The 18,865-nt window shown below is 45.6% G+C and overlaps 1 protein-coding gene across 2 annotated transcripts in view; it reads left to right on the top strand.

The window, feature by feature from the left end:
• AGMO (alkylglycerol monooxygenase) overlaps positions 1-18,865 on the top strand; it is a 132,377-nt gene that overhangs the window by 36,750 nt on the left and 76,762 nt on the right. For both annotated transcript variants that reach the window (XM_018557731.1, XM_018557730.1), the window contains exon 4: positions 9,558-9,661. In XM_018557731.1, the coding sequence (XP_018413233.1) occupies positions 9,558-9,661 (104 nt within the window). The remainder of the gene's footprint in view (positions 1-9,557; positions 9,662-18,865) is intronic.

The raw sequence follows: 18,865 nt of genomic DNA, 5'->3' as shown, positions 1-18,865 counted from the left end.
TCGAGGTCACATGACCACACAGCTCAGATCCCTCTGGAGAAGCAGTGTGTCCTCCGGAATTCGGATGGAATGCGCTGGGCAGATGAAGAAAGTCATAAAACTATCCCACCTGCTGCCTTTCACTTTTTTTCAAGCTGAAAAATGATATGAAAGATGAAATAATACCCCGGCGGCTGCACCGCCCCCGATCACCTACAAAGGTGTAATGACCTCTCACATTCATAGTATTGTGAAAAGTGTGAGCGTTGAAGAGAACCTGTCACAGGACTGGACACTGACGGAAAAAAAAACACCGTGTTAAGTGAAAATTGAATATCAGAATGAACAGGAGATCACCATGTACAGGAAGATGACCTAAAAGAGAGAACAGATATACTGTACATCACTGTAGCTCTGTGATCATTAAATATATCTTTCTAAATACAGGCAGTGTAAGTACCTGAATGTGGCCCGGTATCAGCCTCTTGCAGTGCCTGTATAGCAGAGCTGGAGTGGAAGAGGCAGAAGCAGCACAAGAAGCCAATCAGTTCATGTGCTGAGAAGGAGCATGCTGCTAGTAGGAGAGAGCAGAGTGACCTAGAGATGAGTTCACCACTGTGCTGCTTCTCTTTTCACTGTCCAGTCACAGGCTGGGGGCAGGTCCAGAATGTCATGGGTTCCTCATAGGAAGTGGGTTGATGATGCTGGACATCAGACTGAGGACATCTAGTAGCACTGCAGGGGAATCTCTGGACTGAAGGTCAATCTTGCGCCAAAAGCTGGTTCTGTTATTTTATATATTTTAATGGGCTAGTCATTTTGATCTTGTTACTATTGGCTGGAGTTCTTCTTTAAAGGTTCTGTAGGGAGAAGACACACCCCTGGCACACCGTAATCATTTCACAGACACGCCCCTGTCACACCCCTTCAAATCATGATAATATGCATAGAAATGATTGGTAAAGTCCATGTACCCCTACTTTTCCTTTAAGAACCATTCGCACCATATGGTTGGGGCTGCTTTGGGAAGCTTTGTCCAGCACAGACCCAAATTTGCCTTATGGCATACACAGTGCTATACACTAGAGCAGGGGTAGCCAAACGAGCCCTCCAGCTGTGGTGAGACCAAAAGTCCCATGAGGTGTTGCAAACACCCTGACAGCCACAGGCTTGACTTCTAGAAGAAGAGGGCAAAGTAGGATTGGTAGTTTCACCCCAACTGGAGGGAGTTTGACCCCCCGTTATAGAACAAAGTAGTGATGTAGAGGTTAATAGGAAGAACCTCTATGGGGTTACACAGGAGCTCCAAAACCAGTGCCAGCCGTGTAAGGGCAAGGTCATTTTGCAGATAGAGATCTAAAGACCATCCAGGCTGAACAACGATTGGCATTCCCCGGGGGGTCCGCCATTACCACACAGCCTGGGCTCACAGCACTCCTCTACCAAGTGTTGCCATTCGGTCCAAGAGGAAGGATCTGCTGATACTGAGGCATCAGATGAAGACCCCGCGACATCACTGGACTGACCCAAAGACTGCTGGACAAAATGTATGCATAGAGTGAGGGATCTTCGGGGGGGTGGTCAAGAAGGGGGGTGGTAGAGATGTGAAGACTTTCCAGGTTGAACGATGATCAGTATTCCCCGGAGGATGCACCATTACCACACAGCCTGGGCTCATAGCTCTCTTGGACAAAGTGGTGCCACTCAATCCAAGAGGAAGGATCTCTTAATGCTGAAGCATCAGATGAAGACCCATGATGTCACCAGACTGACCCAAAGACTGCTGGATAAAATGCATGCATAGGGTGAGAGGACTTCAGAAAAGGGGGCTGGGGGGGCGGGGAGGTCAAGAAGGGGATGGTGGAGATCTGGAGACTTTCCAGGTTGAAAGACTGTTGATATTCCCTTGGGGCATGTCATCACCATGCAGCCTGGGCTCACAGCACTCCTGCACCTAGTGGTGCCTCTCGGTCCAAGAGGAAGGATCTCTCAATACCGAAGCATCAGGTAAAGACCCACAACATCACTGGAGTGACCCAAAGACTGCTGGATAAAATGTATGCATGGGCTTCGGGTAAGGGGCGGAGAAAGTCAAGAAGGGGAAGGTAGAGATGTGAAGACTTTCCAGGATGAACGACGGTCAACATTTACTGGGGGGGGGTTGCGCCATTACCATGCAGCCTGGACTCACAGCACTCCTGCCACTCAGTCCAAGAGGAAGGATCTCTCAATGCTGCAGCATCAGATGAAGACCCATGATGTCACCAGACTGACCCAAAGAGTAATGGACAAAAGTTATGCATAGGGTAATGGGGCATCCGGGGGAGAAGGTCAAGAAGGGGGATGGTAGAGATCTATTTTAGTTTTACCCCACCCCTTGGGTGCCTTAGCCCTATGAGTGCCCCATCAATTTCCAATGGGAGCAGGCGAGTATAAGACTTGAGGGGAAGGTGCTGTGGGGGACGGTATCTTAAAGGATAACTACACAAAAGTATAATAATCCTTTCAAAAACATTGTTCCCTTTCCTCAATGGAAAAGGGAAGGATTGGTGTTCATCACACAAACACAGTAATGACTGTTTCCAACTGTTGAGCACAAGTTATGGCTCTCTAGGGGTAATCTCGCCCAACCATTGCAGGTGATGCTTTAATCGGCCCTTCTATTCATTCACAGATGAGTAACAAAAGAAGGGAATTACACGTTTGCAATACGCGGGTGGTCCATTATGCTTTAATACCGGTGCCAAAGTATTTTGCTAAGCCAAGCGTTTTACTTGTTGTGCTGGGAAGGTCTTCGCACATGCTAAAAATACAATGGAAATAGTTTCCGATCCAGAAGCGGCCATGGACAATTGGCGTATGTCGTTTTAACACGGGGGACACATTTTCAAATAAGCAACAAAAATTGTGGTCTTCCTGAAGGCATGCTCCGGTCAAATTTGAAATGAAAGCCTTGGCATGCGTACACAGAGCACTTCAGACAGTATGCAGCCTATTTATATAAAAATCGCATAGCTATATGTCCTCCAAAACTGCATGTACGTTCTTTTTGTGCAGATTAACCAGCTGCTGTAGGAATGGGGCAAAATTTAATGTTCTTGGGCAAGTTTATCTTCTGGGCGAATGTTCTTCACCTATGGATCCCCGTAGTAGCAATGGTTACATGTATTTGCTAATTCCTTCCAGCGTTCTCTAGAATTGTTACATTGTATTTCTTGTTACTAAGATGTATTTATTTCCTATGATGCTCAGCTCCTTCTAGTGCAGTGGTTCTCAACCTGTGTAACCTCAGGACCCACTTTGGTCCTTGGTCATTAAGTTGCGACCCAGGTCACACTGCAATGGAACGCACGGCATTGCGGTACCGTGCGTTCCGAGGCCGGCGATTGAACTGTGGGTGGGAGGTGCGTTTGGGGTGTCATTCAAACTAATGACCACACAACTCACCTCCCACACCAGAGTGCATAGTAGGTGCTATTGCATTGTACAGGACTGTTTGAAACACTGTACTAATGTGAATGGGCCCTCAAAAACACCGAGACACAATCTCACAAACACATATACACTCCAAAAAAAGTTTTTCTTTTTCTTAAGATCCACCCAGTCTCCCTACTTTACGGGAACTGAAGTGGATCGTCAGCCTGGGGTCCAGTGTGGGCTGCTGTGTTGTGACGGAGCTCCATACATATGTGCATTGCTTGTACAACCCAATTTGCGCGTCCTGTAGAGGTGCCGGGAGCCTGATTGTGACAGCACTTCGGTCCAGGCACCTCTACAGGACATGTGGGGAAGCTGTAAGCAATGCACGTATGGATGGAGCTCCCTTGCGGCCATAGCTCCAGCAATCCCCACCATAAGCTGACAATTGGCCCCGAGCAGCATATGAATGGCTGCTTGGCGCAAGAACTGACAGCGCTGAGCTAGGGGGAGGCTAAGAGGCCTTTCACTTAGAAAAGTGGAAAGCACGTGGCGACACACTGAACATGGGGTCACGACCCACCAGTTGAGAGCCAATGTTCTAGTGGGTATTTTCCCATTCACTCTATGCTGTTTATGAATGAACCGATTTTTACCACTGCCCATAATATCTGAAGAACTTTTAACCAGATGAGAAAATAGCCCAAGGACATTAGATTTTTTCCCCATTTCTACAACAGCTGGTTAATTTGCACAGAGCAAATGCAGTTTCACTGATAGACACCTTAGTGGGGCTTTTGTGTAGAGGGTTATTCAGGATGATCAGGTAGGGTGTTGGGTTACTGTAGAGGGAATTATAACAGCTCTCTAAAAAGGAAGGCCAATCCTTTTTTTTGAGCCTTTAATCAAACTTGCCAGGTGGACTGAAGATGTGAGAATAGAAAATAGTGGAAGTGGAAGCTGTAGATGTTACTACTCAACCCAACGCACACACTGCTGGACAAAACCTATCCATAGAAGGGGATGGTTGAGATCTGAAGACTTTCCAGGTTGAGTGGCGATTGGCATTACCCGGGGGTGTGACATCACCACGGAGCCTACACTCACATGTGCCACTCAGTCCAAGAGAAAGTATCCCCCAATGCTGAAGCATTAGATGGAGACCCTCAACGTCACTGGACTGACCCACAGACTACTGGACATAGGGTAAGGGGGCTTTGGGAGGGATGATCGAGAGGGGGGACAGATCTGAAGACCTTCCAGGATGAATGACGATCAGCATCCGCTCGGGGCCGCGTCATCACCATGCAGCCTGGGCTCACAGCACTGCTGGACTAAGCCAATAAGGGGGATGGTAGAAATCTGTTTTAGTTTTACCCATCCCCATGGGTGCCCCAGCCCCATGTGTGCTTCAGCATTTTCCACCAGTGAAGACAGATGAGTATTAGACTGCTAACAGACGGGCCCACTTAATAGGTTGGGGAGGGTAATGCAAGAAGGGCTAAACAGGTGGTTGTGATAGTGTTTTATATCATCAAAAAGACTGATGGAACCATTTGTCACCAGGGTTGCCTTATCTAGATGGTTTGCTGTCCACAACATGCCGAACCCCGACAGGGTAGACAGATAACTGGAGATGGGCTGGCCATGGCTCAGCTGCCTTCGTCCATGTTGAGAGCAATGACAAAACACATGCAAGATGGATGATCCTTCTGATCATTTTGAAGAACTAGGCTGCACGTTGGATGGAGGACCTAAGCCATGTATTTGGTCTAATAATCCTCTGCTCTCTTGTGTTGCACATAGCACAGGCATTATTCCAAAGAATATAAGCTCGGAGCTCCTTTCTTTCAATTACCTTAAGTGTAAGTATGGACAAACATGTATGGTAGGGGAGGATTAATGCTCCTGTTGAGTTTTTATTGCTGCCTATGTACCTGTTGTGGGCATATCCTGGTGACCATTATCAGGGGTGTCCCGAAAGGTGTCAACCGGAGGAGTTACCGCGTGACACCCTGCTGTGACGTCATCGCACATGCGCATGACGTCACCACGTGCGTGCGTGGTGACGTCATCGCGCATGCGCGGGCAACCTTATTGATTCCTGCCGGCGGCAATCTTGGTGATGGACGTTGGGAGAGAGAGGAAGGGACAGTCACCTGGCGGGATGAGGTATGCCCCCGGGCCCTCTCCTCTCTCCCGCAACTGTCGGGCTCTCGATCCATGACCGAGTACCAGAGGGGGTGACACCAAAATGAATGTCAGTCATTTTGGTGTCACCCCTCCAATGGTGTCCCCCGGGGCGTGCCGCACCCCCCGCACCCCCCTTGTGCCGCCAATGACCATTATCACAAAGTAATGGGAAACTGAAAAAAGTGGAGGAATCTTCAAATGGGGACACCTGTTCTGCTAACGACTGTCTAAGAGGGGAATTCATCTCACTTTGTAGAGACGTTCCCTCACTTCCTGTTGCATCTCTGAGCTGAAGTCGAGGAAAATCTTTTCAATGACAAGGGTTTTAATGTTTCCCTACTCTACCTAATACTTGCATGCTGTATATACAGTATATATCAGCTATAGGTCCCTAACCGCACTACCACCTCTTTTCTATTGTACAGTTCGGTATAAAATTAGAAATCATCCTAATATTACATTAACTCTGTTGCTCTTTGGCACGGTCTGTTCAAACAAGTATGTCTATTTTTCCGTTTTGCACAATCCAGAAAATCAGAGTCTATTTCAGGCCCGAGTGTCAGAATTTTCTCCTCTTGGCTGCTGGCCTATACATAAAGTGGCTTTTAATCCCTCACTGGGCACATGCTACGGAATGATGATTGTACTACGTCACAGCTTCTGTTCTGCCTTCCATTGCATCATTTCTGTATCTTCTCACAGTTGGGTTTTTTGTTTGCCATGGCAGAAATCGCACATTCGGACTGCCCCGGCTGTAACGATGTCGCTGCTTCTATTTTTGGGCCGGCCTCGAATCGCAGCTGTAGGTTTCCCCTTGTGCTGAATGCTGAAGAGAGACTGTTAATGTGGTTTAGTCAGCATTGATCTCACATCTAGGTGACAGCTTTCCTTGCTGTTATAGCACTCATGTATTTGTGGTTATTACATCATTAGGAAGATGACTTTGAAATTTCCTAAACCCTACTATGATTTGTATAGCAGATGGGGATATGAATAAACTAGGGGCGTACAACAATGTTACTCAGCTGTATCGGGTATTATGTCTTTGTGTATGTTGTTTGTATGGCTGTGCGTGTGTGTAAAAATATATTGATGGTATGTTTTTGGTGCTGCAGTTTTTGTATGGACACGTACCATTCAAGTCTATGGGATGTTATTGCGCAGGCGTGGGCAGCCTACCATTAGACTTCGATTGGCTGGTAGGGATGAGCTTCAGGTTCTATGGGCCGGTGGGGATGAGCTTCAGGTTCTGTTGACCAGTAGGGATGAGCTACAAGTTCTGTCAGTCGGTAGGCATGAGCTTCAGATTCTTTTGCCTGGTAGGGATGAGCTTTGGGTTCTATTGGCTGGTAGGGATGAGCTTTGGGTTCTATTGGCCAGTAGGGATGAGTTTTGGGTTCTATTGGCCAGTAGGGATGAGCTTTGGGTTCTATTGGCCGGTAGGGATGAGCTTTGGGTTCTATTGGCCGGTAGGGATGATCTACAGGTTCTATTGGCCGGTAGGGATGAGCTTTAGGTCTAGTTGGCTAGAAGGGATGAGCTTCAGGTTCTATTGGCCAATAGTTATGAGCTTCAGGTTCTATTGGCCGGTAGGGATGAGCTTTAGGTCTAGTTGGCTAGAAGGGATGAGCTTCAGGTTCTATTGGCCAATAGTTATGAGCTTCAGGTTCTATTGGCGGGTAGGGATGAGCTTTAGGTCTAGTTGGCTAGTAGGGATGAGCTTCAGGTTCTATTGGCCAGTAGGGATGAGCTTCAGGTTCTATTGGCTTGTAGGGATGATCTACAGGCTCTATTGGCCGGTAGGGATGAGCTTCAGGTTCTGTTAGCTGGTAGGGATGAACTTCAGGTTCTATTGGCTGGTAGGATGAGCTTTGGGTTCTATTGGCCGGTAGGGATGAGCTTCACTTTCTTTTGGCCGGTAGGGATGAGCTTTGAGCTTTATTGAACAGTAGGGATGCGCTTCCGGTTCTATTGGCCGGTAGGGATGAGCTTCAGGTTCAGGTGGACCATGAGTTCGACAAAAAGCCCAAGCTGTTTTCAGTTCACCGCACGGGCAAAATATTTAGCCAGTGCACCTGTCCACCAGGTAAGGCCCCTGTCCTTTTATCAATTTACTGGGCTTGCCCTTTAAGTTTTAAGTGAGGAAGGATTGGAACATCTCTTGTTGTTTTAATTGCTGTCTGTGACCCTCACTTTGAGATCTACCCTCACTTCCTGTCTGGATGATACCAACAGGAACGGGTGTTGCAAGCAGGAAGAAACAAACAGCAATGAAAACAGATGTTTCAATCCTTCCTCACAAAAGTAGTTTTGTGGTGCTCGTTGTCCCCTTTGGAGAGAATTCCTATACTTCCAATGACAGTCACCTAGACTGGAAGTAAAGGGAAATCTCCACAATGGGGACGTTCTAACTCTTACCCTTTCCACATTTGCAAAAATATTTTTGTCTGAAGTTGAGCTTTTATGCTCATAATATATATCTTACATACGGTATATGCATATGTGTATTAATACAGACGCTGGTAGATCTCACCTTATATGTCATTTCTCATTCATGTGCTCTGGAATACCTGATGATCCTGACGATTTTAATGTGTTTGCTCCTACATTCAGCTTTGTCACACCCACCCAGGCTTATGGATTGACAGTTGCTATGAGCATGAGCCGTGCTGTCAGATCTCCAGTCCACCCACTGCCCAATTTACTGCCCATTTACTATTTAAATACAGCAAGTGTAAGTAACTTATATGACTTGGTATCAGATTCCTGTTCAGCTGAAGAGAGGGGGGGGGTACTAGTGTCCAATCAGGTCTGCTCCATGGATGAGAAACATGTTAAGAGCAGAAGAAAGGAGAGTGAGGGATGAGTTCATCAATCTGCTGCTTCTAATTTTTTTGTCCAATATTAGGCTGGGGGAAGGAAGGTGGCCAAGCTGCACATCTCTACTAGAGTAGAGTAAAACCTGGTCACCAACCTGGCTGTGCTATTTGGCAGAGCTGTGTAAATTTCAAGCCAAGAATAGAAATTATTTGGCAGATAAAACAACACTCATATAGGCATTTCAGCAATGTATGTAGTTGTTTGCCTGGTATTCTGACTCCAGTTGTTGAAATAGTGGTTTATCCCTTCCTGAGACCTCTATGCCTGGCCTGTATATAGCAGATACAATCACTGCAGTCAATCTTCATCAGATAGCTGAACTCGCCAAATACTTTTCATCCACGAGGATCTTTATTGTATGCAGCAGAATAGTGGCGGACAATAGGATGTAGCAGATGGTTGAAATGATAGTATTTGAAGGTCAGAAAAAGGATAATGCCTCTCCTCATGTGCACATGTGGCCAAAAAATGGCTGAATAGAACACACAGGAAGAAGGAGGTGTTACATTATACAAGGGGGAGGAAACACAAAAAAGGGGCGCAATAAACCTAATAACCATTAGGTGGCAGCATACCAATCATTAACTATAGTAATACACGATAACAATGCATTGCATTAACCATACACTTGCTGGAGGCAGCACACCTTGAGGCCAGAACCAAAAACCAACATACCAATAAATCTCTACATTCCCGATCACATGTAAGGCTTTTTTATTAGACACATTAATGGTTCTATATATTAAGATTACATTTTAGAAATTGTATCTCTGGCATTTGGCAAGCACTCGGACTTGTTTTATGTTGTTTGCTATATATTTTTTTATTAAGGGCTTGGTTTGATATTAATGGTAGAGCATGTGAAAAACGCTATAAGTTCTTTTTAATGCATATTGATGCAAGAAATTGCTTACAGAAACATTAGCTTACTTTGGAATAATTGGGGTGTCAATGGAACATCACAATCAAATCATTTCTATTCGCTCTTATGGGCAGTTTCATAAACAGGCAGCACTGTTGTTATGTGGGTACAGGGTGACTCAGTGCTTGGCTTGCATTACTTACTCATATTTGTCCTTCTTCCACAGAGGTGAACATCATCTGGGCTGGCCATCAGACTCATCACAGCTCAGAGCACTACAACCTTACTACAGCTCTGCGACAGTCCTTCCTTCAGAAATACTTTTCCTGGGTAATTGGTTTTGATATGCTATATAACCATAGGTTAGTGGGCACCTGTCCATCACACCTACCTGTATCGCCAAAAGTATGTAGACCCCCGTCCAACGTATTAACTTTGGGTGTTTCCATTGAAGGGCACTGATTATTCTTCAGTATATAAATACATTTTGGACAATTGTGGGTTTCCAACCTTGTGATAACAGTTTGGTGAAGGCCCTTTTCTGTTCCATCATGACTGTCCCCTGTGTACAAAGCCAGCTCCATAAAGACATGGTTAGACCAGGATGGTATAGAGGAACTCAGATGGCATGCATAGAGCCCTGACCTCAACCCTACTGAACACCTCTGGCATGAACTGGAAAGCTGATTGGGAGTCAGGTCTTCTCATCCAACATCAGCATCTGACCTCACAAATGCAGTTTTGGCTAAATGGCCAAAAAACCCCGAAGACACTCTCCAAAATCTTGTGAAAAGCCTTCCCAGCAGATTGGCGTTTGTTATAAGATGCAAAGATGTGTGTAATGGTATGGTGTCCACAAAATGTTGTCCGTGTATTTAGTTTATAGGTGGCGGGGTTTGGTAGGCTGAGTCATCCTCTAGAGCAGCCTTTCACAATCAGGGTGCCGTGACACCCTAGTTTTCCTCCTGGTTTCCTCAAGGGTGCCTCAAAATTTTCTGGTAGTGAGTGTGATGTAATGGGAGGAATGGAGACTGATGTGAAGGAGGCTCCTGATGCAAAGGGTGACTGTGATGTGAAGAAGGGGATTCTTGATTTTAAAAGGGCACTTCGATTGGAAGAGGAGAACCATATTTTTTATGTGGGGGTCCCTCTTAAAGGAAAACTATGAGGTGAGTGCTTTTCACTAACCTCATAGTTCTAGCCGACCTGTGACAATGAGACTGTCACAGGTCGGCTCAGTAGATCGGGAGGTGAGCAAACACATACCGGCGTTTGCTCACCTCTCGATCCTGTCACGGTTCTCTGCCGTGACACAGGAGGGGCTGGATTCCCCCCTCCCCGCTCCGATCCGCCAGCGCTGACTGGCGGAATGGACGGGGGAGGGGGCGGGTGCAGCTGGCTCTGCCTCTAGATAGGCAGAGCCAGCTGTCAGTCATGCAGCTGGGCGGATCCAGACATAATTTTCGGGATCCGCTTCAGCTGCGGCGTCTTAGTATACCGCGAGCAGCAGCTCGCGGTATACTGAGCCTAGTTTGTGTCCTCCCGTTACCCTAAGGAGAACTATGGGGAAAAGCCTTTAACCCCATAGTTCTCCTTTAAAATCCATGACATTTTAGACTGAAGGGTGCCCTGACTATAAAAAAGGTTGAGAAACGCTGCTCTCTTCCAAAAAATAGTACCTGGCTCTGTTCTCTCCAACGTTGGCATCTCTCTCCTGTTATAAACGGGGTCCCATCTTAAAATACATAAAGAATTTGAGAAATGGCAGGCCACTGTTGAATGTATTAACTCTCTTCCAATTACTAACAAGAGAAAAGGAGCGTTAAAGGACCTAACCCTTTTTTATATCCCCTATTTACTTCAGGTACTGAAGGTGGTGAGACCTCTGCATTAAGATCACAGGTCACTGGCATATTTTGGGATACAGCTGTCAGCACCAGAGATCTGCAGCTCTTCTGTCTTTTTCATATAAAGTGTCCTTAGCATTAAAGTATCCCTAACGTTTAAACCTTCCCTGCCTGAAGCCTTTAACACTTTACCTAATCCCCCAAATAAGACCTTAACTCTCAAGCCCCCTAGCACTTAAACACTTGTCTCTTAAAATCTTGCAATTGGTTTTCTTTAGAAATCAGCCACAGCCTGAGTAGAGTAAGCTACTAGTACAGAATGTACTTAGCTGATTTAAACGGTAACTGGGCTTTAATGCTCAACGGTCATGAAAAAAGCTATGGGGGCTTTCATTGATGCTCTTGTTTCGAAAATGTTTCCTGGCTGTTTCTGACTTTAATATTTTCGAGTCACATACCTGTTATAATCATGCTGCAAATGAGTGTGAGAATTTTTTTATCAAGAGAACCTGTCACTTTGGCTTGAAATAGCACAGTGACATGTACTTTAAACTAAAGCCCTCATGCTAACCTACCCCCTGAACTAAGCCCTAAAACAAAATAATGACCTTGTTCTATAATACTCAACTTGTCCTGCATCAGGAGCAGCTGCTCACATTCATGGATGAGCTCACGTTCGGGCCAAACCCAGTCCAAACCTGAAACTGGAATCTACATGAGGCCACCCGCACAATTATCTGCGGGCTAGAGCATTCCTGCACATAAGCAAAGGGTTTGGATGCTTGTGCTGATGTAATTGACCCAATATGGCCACATGGCCATGGCAGGACACTGTAATTATTTAAATAGAGTCATGTGGCCATATAAGGTCAGTGACGTCACTGCATCCCCCACCCCTTTGCTTACCTGCAGCTGTAGGGATGGAATTCTCCAGTCGCAGTTGATTGGGCAGCAGTGGAAGGAGCTTCCCTCTGTATTTGTAGGAGCTCCTTCCGTGTTGGTTGAATCTCAAGTTTGGACCGGGTTCAGTCCAAACTTGTTCTCATCCCTACCCCTAATCCTTCCTTTGCTGCTGCTCTTTGAGTAGTATCTGTTGGTACATGGAACTGTTGATCCATGTAGGCCCACCATGAGGGGTTCCCACTAACGTCAACTATTTTTTAATTTTTCAACATCATGGATAATGTAACCAAAGCAAGAATAATATGACAAACTTCAAGTGGATGGGAACAGACAGGAACCCCATCATGGAGCGGTCCCGGTTGGTGTCCCCTAAAATTAATAACAACCACTGGCTGAATCAGCCCACTATACTATACCTATAATTAAACTTTCACTTTTGGGAGGACTGACCCTTCCATGTGCTCCACATGAGTTCTTCAACACATAAACAAGCTGAGCTCTACTTAATTCCACCTGTTCCCTCTCGCGTGCCAAGACAAATATCTGAGGGGCAGCGCTGGAGCGATCGGCATGTCTTATGGCCTGTGACAGTTTGTGTTGCAGCAGGTGCCTGGGAAATCTGTGGGATCGCCTGGCCCGCGCTAGTGTATAAAACAGGAAAAGACATCTTACAGCCTGGCACTTCTTCATGAAGCTCCCAGCCTTTCCCTAAAACCAGAGACGTCCACATTGGCTTTAGTCTGCCCTGCTAAAGAGTGAAGTGGAGTCAAATTATTGTACCTCATGAGAAATTCAATTCTGATGCAATTTTGAATTTCTGACTAAGCTGAAAGCAAAACCTGAATTTAGCATAAGGACAGTCATGGGCATTTGCCTAGGGCAGACGGGTTAAAGTAACTCTAAACTCAGGAGTTAAAGGAGAACTATGAGGTGAGTGATTTTCTCACAACCTCATAGTTCGAGCCGACGTGTGACAATGAAACTGTCACACATCGGCTCAAAAGATCGGGAAGTGAGCGAATACATACTGTTGCTCGCTCACTTCTTGATCATGTCCCGGCAGAGAGCCGTGACTGTCAGTCACGGCTCCCTGCAGGGATTCCCCCCCTCCATGCTCCGATCCTCCAGCGCTGACTGGCGAAACGGACGGGGGAGGGGGCAGGTACAGCTGGCTCTGTCTCTAGATAGGCAGAGCCAGCTGTCAATCACGCACCTGGGTGGATCTCAACAGTATTGTCGGGATCCGTCGAGGCTGCGGCGGACTCAGTATACCGCAAGCTGTAGCTCGCTATAGCTCGCTATATACTGAGCTTTGGGTTACAGGAGGACGCTAGTTTATGTCCTCACGTGACCCTTAGGAGAACTATGGGGAAAAACACTGACCCCATATTTCTCCTTTAAACCTAAAAATGCATTCAAGCACATTAACTATTAACAACAATGTATCTTATTTGTGTATCACTCGGCTGTAGATCCTCAAATCATCTCTGAATTGGTACTGACACTGTCCTTCCTTCTGGAGGGGGGCTACTTTTGTTCCCCATGGTCCCTGTGTGTGTTGTAAAGTAGTCACCGTTCCAAGCTCACTCCCGTGATGGACTACAATCTCAATACAAATTAGTAAACTAAACCTGAGATTGTAATCCATAACAGTAAAGAGCAGGAGAAGAATAACCAAAAACTGCACATTCTGTCTATGCCAGGTGGGACAGTAAACTAATGATGAGGGTTGTAGTTCCCCTAGTGGCTAGCCTTGAAGAGGGTTGAGCTTATAAACTTGGAATCGACCATTACATTCATCTGAATATTTTTGGATTGTGAAGGAAAATCAGAGCACAGAAACAACCTACAAATTCCATACAGAAAGGGCCCTGGTGGGTGTGGATTGCAGGGCCCCTGGGTTGCACAGGCGTAGCACTAACCACTAAGCCAAAAAGCATCTGAAACCTATCAACTGGTAGCAGGTGAAAGATGATAATATTCACTCCTCAACCCAAGAGTGAGCCCAGTCCAAAGTCTTCTCCCCACATGGAGAGAGGTGTATGGAGAAGAGTCCCAAATTATGGATCCACAGCTGGGAACAAGTATGCTGCAAATCGTTGCGAGTGGAAATTTAATAACCTTTGTGGAATGAGAAGCATTTTTAAGGTTTCGGAATGAGCGTATTAACAAGTGTGATACGTGCTCCGAACATCTGGGCACCTCTGAAGGCAAAGACGTCCTGCCAAAATTCTCTCTCATTTGCTGTGACTTGGGTGCCAAGAACTGAAAGTATTAATATCAAAGAAGGAATCCAGTTGCATTAAAAAGGAATTTTCTTTAAAATGGGGGAGCTGGTGAGCTGGCTCAGCCTATCCAATTAAAGGCATACTCCGGTCCAAACTGCCAAAGCCTTGAGATGAACACAGCTTACCTGCTCAGGGATTCAGTTCTTCATATACACATTGTCATAGTATGACAGTCCCCCATTTCCGTATGAGTACTTACAGGTGAAACTCGAATAATTCGAATATTGTGCAAAGTTCATTTATTTCACTAATGCAACTTAAAAGGTAAAACTAATATATGAGAGAGACTCATTACATGCAAAGCAAGATAATTCAAGCCGTGATTTGTCATAATTGTGATGATTGTGGCTTACAGCTCATGAAAACCCCAAGAACCCCAAATCCACAACCTCAAAAAAGTAGATTATTACATGCAATCAATAAAACATGGATTGTACATAGAACAATATCGGACCTCTGAAAAGCACAAGCATGCATATGTACTCAGTACTTGGTTTGGGCCCCTTTTGCAGCACTTACTGCAATTACTTTTGCACGATATTCTAATTATTTGAGTTTCACCTGTATTTCTTAACTGTTTGCAAGTCAAGAGGAGACTTTCCAAATAAACCCACTGCAAGCTTCTTGCTAACTTATGTAGTGTTCACCCCTTAAGGAGCCACTGGAATAACTTGGGTCATCACTAGTTGTCTAGGGGATTTGGTCTTCAGCTGCCCCATTAGCATTTAACCGCCCTCTTCTAGTGCCCACAGAGCTGATGTCCACTCCAGTAATACAAGGCTGAATAACATTTATTGACATCTTCATACTGGGGAGAGAGGGTATAGGGGTCCTAGATATCCAGGGTGTAACAGACATAGACTCCAGACTCACCAGACCTTTGTTAGCATCTCAGTTAAATCCATTTGTGGTACAGCGAATAGTAATTGAAGTAACAGATGAGCAAGGATGAGTACAGATGCTCAGCAGAAGACACACCAGCCATGCTCCAGAGGTCCTCTATGTTCCAGGCACCTCCAGCAGACATCAGCTGCCCTGGTTCTCCTCCTCTGATAACAGCACAGGCCTCCTCCATACTGGTGGCCTAGGGAAACAGGTCTAGCCCAGGGGGTAGCTGGACAGCACCCAGTCCAGTGCTAATCCATGGCTGGAGCCGACTAGTCTAAGCACATGATAATTCCCTCCAGTATATGTATCCTATCCCAGCATGCACCACTGGTTGAGAGAAACCTAGTGATTGGCTGCTGTACTGTACATACACTTACAGTGTCCCTCATTGGCTGTTCCACAATACAGCACACTCCACCCAGGGGGGTACAGTCAATGCCAGACACCTGGAATAAACCGGATAAATGCCACTATAATCCTGCCAGGCTGACTACAGCCCTGGCAATCACTAAATGTCTAGTAGCCACCTCACAAAAGGTGATGGGGGCTACACACGGCACGTGTGAGTAGCCTTGCAGAATCTGGCTACAGTGAATTCAGATTAAAGTACACGTTTGGGAAATTAATAATAAATAGCCCAGTCCCATCACTAGCCCCCTAAATATGCAATGATAGATTGTAATAAGAACGGGCAGTTGCCTAGGGCCCCAGAAATCAGGGGAGCCCAGGGTGATGTTAAAAAAGTTATGTTCTTTAAGGCTCATAGTAAGTCAATTTCAGGTGTGAAAGTCTTTAGACTTAAAGGAGAACTATGAGGTGAGTGCTTTTCACTCACCTCATAGTTCTAGCCGACCTGTGACAATGAGACTGTTATAGGTCGGCTCAGTAGATTGGGAGGTGAGCGAACACATAGCGGCGTTCGCTCACCTCTCGATCCTGTCACGGCTCTCTGCCGTGACAGGGGAGGGGCTGGATTCCCCCCTCCCCGCTCCGATCCGCCAGCGCTGACTGGCAGATCGGACGGGGGAGGGGGCGGGTACAGCTGGCTCTGCCTCTAGATAGGCAGAGCCAGCTGTCAGTCATGCAGCTGGGCGGATCTCTACCCTAAGGAGAACTATGGGGAAAGGCCCTGACCCCATAGTTCTCCTTTAATTTTTCAGGTGATCAGCAAAAGCAAACTTTGTGTTTCTCTTAAGTGTATCTAAAGCCAATCTTTTTTTTCTGTAGAGGTGAGGGGTTTGAACTCCTGTCGAGTTTTTATTGCTGTCCATGCCACCAATAAACTCACCATATATGTTATAATCTGATATTATTGGCCCGGATTGCCTGGGAAGCAGACTCAATGCCAACGGAAGCTCTGGTATTGATGAGTACCGAAAGCAAAATATCAGTACCCGTACTCGATACCGAAAAACCAGTATCGATGCATCCCTAGTGTGTGCACATACTCTGTGTACCTGAATGCATTGATTTAATGTTATCTGTTGCCATGATATGAACACTTTGCAAAGAGTATACTTCTTTATAGGATCCAATTCTAACACCCCATTCACACTGACTGGTTTACCGCGCGATTTCTGCCGCGAAATCGTGCATATTTCCGCGCGATATTGCTCTATGTAGCTTGTCCAATGCATTTCAATAGAGCTGTTCACATCTCACAGCTCAATGTCACCTGTAGCTCGTCGCTCAAGCTTGTTGCTCGTGCTCGGACCCTTTTTTGCGTGGATGTTGCGCCATTCGGCTTCAATAGACTCTATGGTGTCGCATTACCAGCGATATTGCACGATTTTGTTGCGCGATATCGTGCCACAGAAGGGTCACTTTTGCACTGCAAATTGGAAGGAAAGAATGATGTCACATCAAGATCGCTGTTGATTGGTTTCAGCCCAATGTAGCAGCGACGAAGTCCCGCCAAAAAAACGTGATATGTAGCGCGATAAAATGTACAATATCGCTCAATATCACGCAATGTAGCTCAAAGCCGCTCAGCAAGAAATCACGCGGGAAAACTTGCAATATCCATGTCGCTCAGTGTGAATGGGGTTTAAAATCCAACACTGTATTCTGAATCCTTAGAAATGTTTCAAAACCCATGACAACTGTCTGTGTACACTGACCCGTATGGCAGGTGGCCCAAAAGTTGTAAACAGTCCGGGACCCCTGGTACAATTAATCCATCCTGGTACAATTAATCCATCTTTGATGACACTGCAGGGACTTTCCTTGTCTAACTCTATTGTACAAAAACTTCTAAACAAAGTACCCAAATCTACCAAAGTATAAACTTATTTACCAGCCCCAAGCAGCAAGTTCTGGGGTTGACTTTTACGTCCCTGCTTTCGCCAGGAGTCGGCCGAGTCGCTTCTGTATGAAAAGACACAGCTGACAGAATGGAAAATTCAGACCTCCATCCACCATGGGGCACGTTGACCTTCACTCCTAGTAAATCCAGAAACTTAAGAACGACAAGATCTTAATGTGATTTGATTTGTCGACGAAACCCCTGCTACGGCACTCTACACCCGATCGCGTTTCAGGAAGAGTGTAGCAACACCTGAGAGCGCTAAGATACTTTGCAAATCATATAAATTGGAAAAAGGTACAAGCAGACGAAAAGCCAGTTAAGTGACCGATTGTTGATGGTGCACAACGATCGAAACTTCAGGCCCACCTGCATCTGATTAGCAGAGCTCCAGCTAAATGCAAGATATACAGCGCTTTTACCGTCATCCCCCCCATGAGATAGGCTTTTGCTGGACCTGTTGTATTCAGATTAGATGGGGTTTAGGTTCATCTGTGTATACCTGGTCCATTACTTCCTTCACCCCTGAATAAATTGCAACATGTGGAATCCGGCAAAGCTGCAATGGCCGTGTCTACACCCAAGCTCGACACCTGGAAACAATTTACTTTGTGTAAATGGGGACAAATGCGTCACTTATATTTTCTGTCCATGGTAAAGAATTATGTGTATATACGGTGTTATTCTTACAGATGGTATACAGAAATGGTCCTGTATTTAAATGTATTCAAAGTGTATCTGTAGCCCGGTGTTGTTGTTTTTTTTTTGGAAGTGGCTATTCTACTCAATTATCCCCTTTACCCTAGTGGAAATAAAGTTGTATTGGACTATTTTAATTGGTGTGCTGCTTCAATTCTTACATCTCGTCCATGTTGTTTTGGTAATTTTGGAAATGTGCAGTATTTGGAAAAGTCAATGGTGGAAACCCCTGTTAGATTTGTATTGGTGTTCCTGCTAGGGACATTCATGGCCTCTGTTTGTCTTGGTGGCCATTTTACAAATTTAACAGCTGTCACTTGAACAGGAAAAGATGGGGAAGTTCCAATGGGGGGCATCTGTTCCAAGAGGGGATTTTCCTTTACTTTGGAGTGATGTTCTGTCTCCAGGAGGCAAAGTGGGGAAAGTCCCATGAAGGGGTGATTAAAAAAAAAATGACAGGGGATCATCATCTAACCCTTCCCTACTCTATCCAAAATGAAAAGAAAATAATAAACAAATGTTGGTTAGAGATACACTTCAAAAATAGCCCTCCTTACCATCTTGTCTTGAATTGTATTGTAACTGTAATGTCCTCCTTATATTG

The sequence above is a fragment of the Nanorana parkeri genome, unplaced genomic scaffold, assembly GCF_000935625.1.
Source record: "Nanorana parkeri isolate BGI_ZX_2015 unplaced genomic scaffold, ASM93562v1 scaffold300, whole genome shotgun sequence".
Classification (NCBI taxonomy): domain Eukaryota; kingdom Metazoa; phylum Chordata; class Amphibia; order Anura; family Dicroglossidae; genus Nanorana; species Nanorana parkeri.
This window is presented reverse-complemented; position numbering and strand designations above follow the sequence as displayed.